This window comes from Cryptotermes secundus, unplaced genomic scaffold (assembly GCF_002891405.2).
Source record: "Cryptotermes secundus unplaced genomic scaffold, Csec_1.0 scaffold43, whole genome shotgun sequence".
NCBI lineage: Eukaryota > Metazoa > Arthropoda > Insecta > Blattodea > Kalotermitidae > Cryptotermes > Cryptotermes secundus.
Window position 1 is genome coordinate 552,038 of NW_019723298.1, and position 10,218 is coordinate 562,255.

General features: G+C 40.1%; 1 protein-coding gene across 1 annotated transcript in view; it reads left to right on the plus strand.

Annotated features, from left to right (window-relative positions):
- Positions 1–9,499, plus strand: part of LOC111861633 — a 113,984-nt gene extending 104,485 nt beyond the window's left edge. The window contains exon 7 of the mRNA XM_023846359.2: positions 1,742–9,499. Within this exon, the coding sequence (XP_023702127.1) occupies positions 1,742–5,587 (3,846 nt within the window). The 3' untranslated portion in view covers positions 5,588–9,499. The remainder of the gene's footprint in view (positions 1–1,741) is intronic.
- The last annotated feature ends 719 nt before the right edge of the window (positions 9,500–10,218 follow it).

Genomic DNA, 10,218 nt, shown 5'->3' on the forward strand with positions numbered 1-10,218 from the left:
TGTATATTTTTTGTTCGTTGAATTCTCTGATCATATTTTTGTAGGTTTCTGGAGTTTCACAGTTTATTTTGACAATGTTGTTTGCTAGACTTTTGGTGAAGTATTGCTCTTGTTCGGCTATTTTTTTGGATTCGTTTTATCATTTCGGAGTAATTTTATATCCCATGAACGAATATTGGTGGCGGTTTAGGTATTTTTGGCATTATGGTGATTTCATTGTTTGAGGTTCCTGCTTGTTGAGAAAGTGAGTCGTATCAGTTGTTGGTTTCTATGTTATTTGTGATGATTATTTGTTGATTGGAGGTTTTTTTCCTCTTTGTGCTTCGGATAGTTTGTCATTTGTTATTGTTATTTTTCTGCGTTTCTTCTTCCTCTTCTTCGCTGGATGAGGTCATTTTTTGTATGTGTTGACCTCTTTCTTTGTTTATGTAATTGATGTTGGGTGGTTGCATTTGCTGTTTCTACTGTTGTTGTGTAGTAATTGGGGGGTAGTTGCATCTGTATCCCTTGGATTTGTGATGGTATCGCAGTTGGTGAAAATGGGTATGTTGGTGGGTTCATGGTTGGCCAATGTATGTTGGATGGGTTATGATTTTGTTAATTGGTAATCCTATTGTATTCTGGTGTGATTTCTGCAGGGTGCATCATTGTAGCTGTGAATTGTTTACATCACTGTCGTATCTGTTGGTTTGAGGTTCCTGTTCTTGTTTGATTTGCACTGTTTTTCACTATTTGTTGCTTTTTTTCGTTTAAGGGGTAGTTCACTCATTGAGCCGGTTCTCGATGAGTGCTTATGATTTGAAGCCCAGACGAGTAGTGACAGTTGAAATATGAGTGAGCAGCTGTGAAACATGTATGAAAGATAGGACGTTGGAATGGAAAATCATTTTTGTTTTTCTATACAGGTAAAGGTAATGTTGTCCATGTGCTTAACTAATTTAAGTACTACACCATGAAGGTGTATGGGGGAGTGGATGTATAGATCCACATTTTCTTGACCTCGGCACTATTTGGAGGTGAGTGGTCAGCTTCAGCCCAGGCTGCTTTACTCCCAGGGAAGAGCCCTGGTACCTACTGGATAGGAGGTTGGGTGAACCTCAGAGCCTGTCTGGACAAAGTGGAGAAGAGAAAATTTTTGGCCCTACCAGGACTCGAACTCTGACTCCTTAGTCTTCCAGCCCATAGCCAGTCACTATACTGACTGCTCTATCCCGGTTCATGTGTTATACAGTCTACACATCATTAAGTTCTTGGATAAGAACATTTTCACTGATGTGATCAACATCATTATTTCTTTGGCATAAAATTACTTTGTTGATGTTATGTCTAAGAGGAGACAGACAATCCTAGCTGTTGAGTTGGTGCTTATTAGTTTTATTGGAAATGGGATGATGTTATTGCTTAAATACATGTATTCATGACCTGAATCGTGATTTGTTAGAATGCAGTACAACCTTACTGATATTTAAATGCTCTATATACTCAAGTATTATATGCAAAACTGACTTCTGTAGTTTACAAACCTCTATAAACTTCAGTCTTTCTTTAAGCTGATTTTAGTGTGAGTCGTATTCATAGTTTTCAATGAGGAATGACTTCTTTCAAAATAAACATACCAAACATGAGACTCATGTTAATATTTAAAATATCTTGTAGATTCAAAGCACATTCTCCTGTTTTTAATTAAATGTGTTTGATATTTTACAAGTTACATTACATTGCTTCCATTTTGTTGTTATAGATTGGCAAAGCAAGCTTGAAGAGGATGCAGCAGATGGGCAGAATTAACAAGTCACCCCATATTGAGTCACAGCCGGATGAGAGTGGGGATTATCAAACTGCCAAGCTGTCTTCAACACCTACTGGAAATGAAACAAGGAAAGATAACACAAAACTGGAGAAAACAGCATCTATACCTGGTCTAGCTATTGTTAAGCCTTCTAAAGCAAGAAGAGCCCAATATAAGGGTCTTGCTTCTCCACCAAATGGTCTTGAAATTCAGGAGTCTCAAAGTCATGAAGGATCTACTAAGGACACACTCAGCAAATTCCAGAAGTTTGGTGTGCGTGTACTTCCAGACTCAAATGCAAGTCACAGCAGCTCACACACTAGCCATAAAGAGGCAAAACAGAGTTCAAGTGGAGAGTATCCTCCTGGACAGGGAACCAAGACACAAGAAATTGAACCAGAACACAGACAAAATGAACACAATTCCATCATTGAAAAAGTTGTTGAAGGCGCCACAACTCAGGTTCCAGTCAATAACGAACATTCTGGCCAGAGGAGCCCAGTTCCCATATCCACCTCAGTGACTGACGGTGCAGGAGGGAAGTCAAAGCCAGACTTCTGCTATGATGAACGAGGAATAGATGTTGGACCCATTGGTCCACAGAAAAGTTATCCTAAACAGAGTTTTACAGGACATCAGCCTGAAGAAGGAAAGCAGAGTGGTGACACACATGGGGAAAGCAATGTCAAGAATCTGTTGACAAAGGGATTCCAAAATCTCAAGGACAAGATGCATCATGTTGAGAAAAAGAAAAATGGTGGCCAGATATCTGGTAGCATTGAACAAGAGGTGCATGACTTAACAGGACAACCAGCTTCACCACATCTACCAAAAGTAGCTGAGATTGGACTTTCTAGAAAGAATGGAACATCTCAACAACAGGAGGGTAAGCAAGATGAACAGGAAGGTGAAATACCCACAGAGATTCCTGAAGAAGTATGCAGAGCAGCCATGGCTGCCCTCAGCAACAGGAAGTCTGTAAGCAATGCAGTAATGGAGACTCAAGTTGGAGAAAGGAAAAGAACTGTCCTACAGGATGGTCTTAGTGGAGACAGCTCCAGTGAAAGTGATGATGCCACTACTCCTGGCAACATGGACAGTGATAGTCTGGGGAGGACACCTAAGAAATCAAATAAGAGAAAAGCTCCTCCCCCTCCACCAGAAGAAAATGAAGAGAAATTAATATCAGGCGGTCAAAGCCCATACCTTGGGTCTGACAAGGTCACTGAAGAAGAAAATCCTAGCTCTTTTCCAGAGAATCAAAAACTGAAAGATGGTACATCACAACATTACAGTAAAACACACACAGATGCTGAAAATGTGCAGATGACTGAGAGTATAATGGCTTTGCCTCTTACAGGAAAAAGCACCTCATTTGCTGACATGGTAAGGCCACTCAATAACATCGATGTAAAGCAAAGAGAAATAACAAACATCACAGTTGATGGCAATTCAAATACGCCTTTAAGGGGAGATATTATAGCATATGGTGCTTCGGTTTCAGAGAACCAAAGCACTGGTGGATTACCTGGAAGGGATGAAAATGTGATACAAGATCCTGTGCCTCTACAACAGCACCTGGACTATGATGAAGGTGTGAATGTCAGTAGCATTAACTCTGACTCTGACTCAGATATGGAGCAACTGGAGGGAAATTCTGAAAGTTATGAAGGTACAGTGAAGGACAAGAAGGCAAAGAAGGGGGGCACAACGATAGAACTCAACTCCTCTCATATCACTATTCACCACAGCCCATCATCAGACACTGTACAATTGGAGAATGAGAATACTCGCAAAGCAGCATCACTAGGTGATCTTTCACGCCTTGATTCTGAACAACCCATGAGCATCTTGGAACGGGCTGTGTCATTGGATCTTGCAGATGGTGGTACACCACATGGTAGTAAAAAACGGAAAGCTCCACTTCCACCACCTGGTGAGGATTACCTTGGTGGTGTGCCAGATGGAGATGATGGCATTGCACATAGAAAGGAACCTCGCCTGGATACTGCCATGGATACATTCCAGAGGCGTCGGCTCAAAAAGTCTTCTGACTGGGGTACACTGGAGGAGGCACTAATGCAGACAGGTAACAAGGCTGTAGACCTTCAAACTTCCAAGAGCACTGAGCCTACAGAAAGAGAAGAATTACATCTGCAAAGCGCAGTAACTGTGCTCAGGTCGACGCCAGTTGAACAGTTTCCAAAATCCATTGAGAAGAAAGAAGTTGATGCAGGAACTGCAGTAGCTACTTTTACAAATTCTCACCCAGGGATAACCAGAACAGATATTCTCGGTGCAGATGAGGTGGGTTACTCATCTGTCTTGGAATATGGAAGCAGTGGAACAGAGAGCATGGAGCAAATGGAGAGTGAAACACCACAACACCAACAGAAAACTGTTTTGCGTATCACCCCTGAACCAGTCAGTGAACCAGACTTCAACCTTACTGCATCTCAAGTTAACATTGCTTCAGGTACATTCAGTATGACACCAACATATAATGATACCAGCAATGTCTCTGGGGAAGTAGAAACCATGCCAAGGCTTCAAGCAGATGCTGCACATGCATTTAACACAAAAGTGGCAGGGCTGTCATCACCACGGCAATCTGGCAGCAGTTCTATTGTAGGACTTGTTAGTTCAACACCAATCTCTCATGGTGGAGATACATATAATATGACAACAGCATATAATGGTGCTGAATCTGTGCAGTCACCTATTATTACCTCCAGTCATGCTGGCATTAGCAGTGTTCATGTGGTCAGTTCAACAACACCTGATATCAGTAATTCAAATTCCATTTTTGCTTCCTCTATCACAGATCCATTCACAACGGCAGTTGATTCCACAACAGCTGTATTAGCTGGTGAGATATCCAAGGATGATGATAGTGAAGATCCTACATGGGGACAAGACGCACAGCCTCCAGAGCTACCAACATCCCCAGTTCCAGTTCTCAGTCAGCTGTCATCATATAAACCCTCCCCATCCATGACTTACATAACAGAAATCCAGGTGGTTACCACTGCAGACAGCAGCACCAAAGATTTGACAGCAGAATCAAGCCCTGAGGAGCAGCATACAACACCTGAAGAAATCTCTAGCAGCACCGTGACACAGAGAATACACAAGTACAGATCTGACTCGAGTCTGTCAACAGACTCTTTCACAAGTGAAGGTGATGACAAAGAACCAGATACTGCTCACAGTGTCACTACACAAGGTAGCACACCTCAGAAGGGCAAAGTTACGGTCACATCCATCCGCAACACAGTTTCCAGAATACCCATGAGGATCACAACAGACAGAATGCAGCCTGTCAATATTGCCAGCAATAATTCAAATCACGTTTCAAGTCTGGAAGACAGGAGAGTCAAGCCTGCAAGGCCACCGGTTCCTCCTAGAAAGTCAGATAGCACAACTACATGTGCAGTTTCTGCAGAGGGTGGTGGAAGTGGAAGGATGCTCAGTCACATCCAGCAACTTCCTGTAGACAGTATCCACATGGGGCCCACAGCTGGCAGCAGCAGTGGTAAGTTCATCAGTTTCTCATCACTGACTCCTCAAGTTACAGCATCCATTGAAAGTAATGCTACCAGGAACAGCACAAGTTTTGAGCAGTGGGTTTTCCTTGATGAAGGCAGTACACATAATGGACTGAAAGAAAGAAAAAATGCAGACGATTGTTCTAGTGCATCTCACTCAACGGTAGTCTCACTTCCTGCTCGAACACAGTCTGTTACACACATTGTACTGGATAGTAAACAGTCCAATGGAAGCCATGGAAAGCCATGAAGATGAAATGGAAAAGTTCTTGTACATATAGATGAACAGCAATGAATGTAATCTGTTGCTGTTGTCAGTCAAGAATAAACACAATTGACATACAACAGTCTAATATTCACGGGGGGGGGGATGTTTTAAGTTCATTAGTGCCAATTGGAGGGTGGGTGGTTTATCCATTTGTCTTGATACACCAGTACTCAGCAGAACTGCATGGTCAGTCACCTAGCCCCAGATAAATTGTGTTTCATATTTGATCAAAATTAAGAAGATACTCTATAAAGTGAGTTCTACTGTTGTCCGAGACAGTGTGGTGTGAAGGTTGCCCATAACAGCAATTTTAGCTGTTTACATCTTATACTAATACCGGGGGATAACTTTAAGTCATTATTCACATATTTACATATGATTGTGCATCTATAAAGTTTCAGAATTATAATCAAATAACTTTATAGCAAATTTCAAGGGACCAGATCAAAACTCTATGTATGTTTTAATTCTGTGTTTATTTAATTTTCTACTACTTTACTCTGGTGCGAAAATAGCTGTGACTCACAATAGTGTGATGATCAGATTGAGAATTTATTTGATCCAGAAATGTGCAGTGATGATCTGTTATGAATATTGTCCATTCATTTGCTCTAAGTGTATTATCACAGTAAACCCTCACCAAATTCAGTGCCATCATTTACTGTCTTAATTGTGGCTGTCTCAAGAATGCAACAGTATTAGGACACATATGGTATATTATTACATTGAAAGTCCGCTAGTTTGGCAGTTTATGGAATCCAAAAAAATGTCAGCATGTTTTGCATAGGGCTATATTTTACATGTTCACAAGAAACTGAAGAAATGTATTTTAATTTCCTTCTTCTGACCATTTTGGAGAGTGACAGAAACAAGCCAGAACTCACTATAACTTTTGTTGCTGACTTTAATAATTACAACGTTTCCGTTGTAACAGGTACTATAAGTTTTTTGGAAGATGGAGGATGATATACATAACTGATTCACAGTTAGATGAATTAAAAACTTGGTTGGAACCTTGTCCCTTTGAAATGTTTCCTGTAAATACCCTCATGCCATCTTTAAATGAAGCAATTTTTAAATAATATTCAGCAACAACAACAACAAAAGATAAACTAAAGTCAGTAAAAAATGTGATTTCTTCTAACCCTAAATTGTTATTTTTATTTTGTACATGCAACAGCTGGTTAGATTATTTTAACATGGTGATGGTGGGATCTTTTATTATAGTGATAAGACAATTCAGAAATAAGCGTCATCTTGTATTTGTCCACTATATGGCAGCAGGTGCATGTGATGTTATGTAAGATGATATTTCCTGAACATGATAATTTGAGGCTCCCATAATGTGAATAAAGAAGTTTGGGCTCCCTCCCCCTCAATTAATAAACATTTTTTGAAACATGATTAAGTGAACTAAAAACAACTACTAGTGGACATAATGACGCATATACAGTACTTTTTCTGTTATCTTGTATGTTTTCTAATTTAATGTTGCCTTTTGGGTTTGAAATCAGTTTAATGTCTTTGTTAATGGCCTTCTTTTAGTAGTGCGTGGAAAAGTTTCACGACCCTTGTCTGACCACAGCTGCCACTTTTTGAATGGGACTGCCAACAGAACAAGGCATTATATATATTAATATTTATTGTCCCCAAGTACCCACTGCAGTACTGTAGACAAAGTGCTCAGTGATGGCATGCCAGAATGATTCCACCACTCCACACCTTATATGCATTTGTGACACATTAAACTTTCAGACATCATAGCCCTTATCTTTTGTGTGGGTGGCAGAAGACACACATTGAGTTATCTCATGGCTATCACTGAAATGTAAGCTATATTTGAAGTGTGTGCAAGGGGTCTGACACAGAGGATTGATTTACAAGACAGCCAATTGATAATTGGGTATGGATGATAACAAGGAGGTAAAGGAGAACAGATATGCTGTTGCCTTACATCTCGGACTATTTATATTTACAAAATACAGAAACAGTATTATTTCCATACGTAGGGCTCATTCATTTTTTTCATAATTGAATTGTGGTCGATGCATTATGTAATGCAGACTTCATACCAAGATTTATATGCTTGTACTTGTATTTTAGTGACGGGTCTTTAGAGACAAAATCAGAAGGCTCATGTAAGCTGTGCATCAGGGTTGTCCACTTCCTGGCAGACTATCTGGCTTGAGAATTCTACTGAGTGTTTTCTTGCTGTTTCTACAGCAGTTCTTCAAATGTAAGTGGATGAGACAGAATCTCACCAGAATTTGGACACCCATGATGAAGGAACTTGCCCTCTAGTACATGATATGTGTTCGTTTTTTGCCCTAATCATAGAGGTGGTACATAATTTGAAAAAATAGAATCTGTAAAGGAGTACTGGTGGCATTTAGAACAGTTTCACAAACATGTATATACTGTGGTCCTTAGGGTCATGACACCATGCAGTATAGTATGAGGGTACCAAAGTTTTGGAGGATCACATTGTCTACATTTTCAGGGAAGATGTAAGTAAAGTCGCGAAAGTGGTAGGTTGTATAAGTATTGAAGTAAAGAGAAAGGAAACAAGTCATGGATGATAGAAATATCTGGATTACTTTGGACAAGGTGTGACCTAATGGCCATGGTTTGGAACAAAGAGACCGTTATATCTGAAACCAGTATGCCCTCTGCAAAGAAAAGTTGCTTAAGCAGTAACATTTTTGAGGTGTTAAGTTGAAATATCAATGGGACACTGTCCTGGCAAGGTTGTTCATATTTTCCTCAGCCTCCCCCCAGGTAAATATCAGGATAGTACATCAAATTTGGCCACAACCATTTCTTTTCCAATAATTATTTACTAAGCATCCTAACATTCAACACTTTATACTCTGAGCTACTGATACACTTAACTATATAAACCACAAATATAAGTAGGCAAACATCCAACAGAAGGTGGAAACTACTCTTATGCCCTACAGAGCAAGTTGGCTCAAGCTGTAATTACTATGTATTTTTTAGCCTGTCTTTCACAACAACTCACCTATAAATAAACAACTGAAGGGGGCAAATTTATTGATGAAATCAGTTTTTTATTTACAAAGAATACAAACTACATGTTTCAGTCATAGGTGACCATCATCAGGTGTTTAAACTATTAAAATATGTGTTAACGTACTGTCGTATCCCGAGCTGAAGGTCTTGGGCCCTTGAACAGGCAGCTGGAATACTCGCCTACAGATGAGCCGAGCGGATGCTGATCTGCTCAGGTTGCTGCGGAGCGCTGGGTAAGGCATCGCTAAAGGGTGATTTTGCTCAAAGAACAATTATCGGTGGTTGGTGGATAAAGACTGTTTATTTAAAGAACCATGAATACAATCTCATTTGCCGAGACTGCGGAACACCCAAGGCAAGCGATCTGTATAGCAGCGTTTTCTCTGGATAAGTGTAAAGATGAAGAGTCCCCCTTCCACTTAGTTTGCGGGAATATATATATAGGCTTCTACATTGAAGGCCCCCCCCCTAAAATGTCATAGGTAGGTAGATAGCGTCCTTACGTGTTCTTTGTCTTGGCTTTACACGTCTGTGTTCCAGTACCAGAAACACCTGGAATAGATTAAGCGTCATAGATGGCTAGATTAAGCGTCATCTCTGGTCTGTGTCACTCACTCCCTATTAGGGTCGTCATACATACACGACTTCCTTTGGCTCCCCCTCAGATAAACACATAAACATCCTTAACTAATTACTCTGACAGTGGGTTGGTTTTTTAATATGTGGCTCACAACCCACGGATAGGACAGTACAATGACTGCCGCTGTGGTCTAGTGGTCAGAGTTCTTGACTGCAGAACCAGAGGTCCAGATTTGTTTCTTGGCGCTACCAGATTTTCTGAGAAGTAGTGGATTTTGAACAGGGTCCTATCAGACTCATGAGGGTAATTGAGTAGCTATTTCAATGAAATAGTGGCTCCAGTCTAAGAAATTAATTTAATGGCTGTGGGGACTCGTGCGCTGACCACACGACATCCTCTATCCGCTGAAGTTGGCACTAACATCGCTGACAAGCGGCGATTGCTCGGTTAGTATTGTTCGCTTGCAAACTAAAACCACTGAGTTTGTTGTTTTGTTTTGTTAACGTACGTTATTGACTGCTTGTTTATAATGGATTCATTGCAGATAGTCCCATATTGCACAACCTTTTTCAAGATTGCAGTACTATAAAATATATTAGATTGATTATTAAATTAGATATTTCTGTAATTTATTTCCATTGTTTTAGTTATTACTTACAATTAGCAGTTAAACTTAAACATAGCCTACTGTATATAGGGTTTTGTAGTGGAATGGGGAGCATGGGGAGTGGAGTTGGGAGTTGGAATGTGTTGAATACAATCATGTTAGGGTATGTTCTATGCGGGGGCATGGGTGTTTTGTATGTGTAAATGTATGTGTATATATATATTGTGGGGCGTGGAATGCTTCAAATTTCCAGGATATATTTAGTACTGATGGCTTCATTCTGACTTGTTTTGGTGGTTCATGTATTTAACTCTCATTCACTGTTTTATTGTCCTATATTGAAGTGCTTTTCATGAGTTTTTGATTGAAGTTGCTGTTTCCTGGTTTTATATT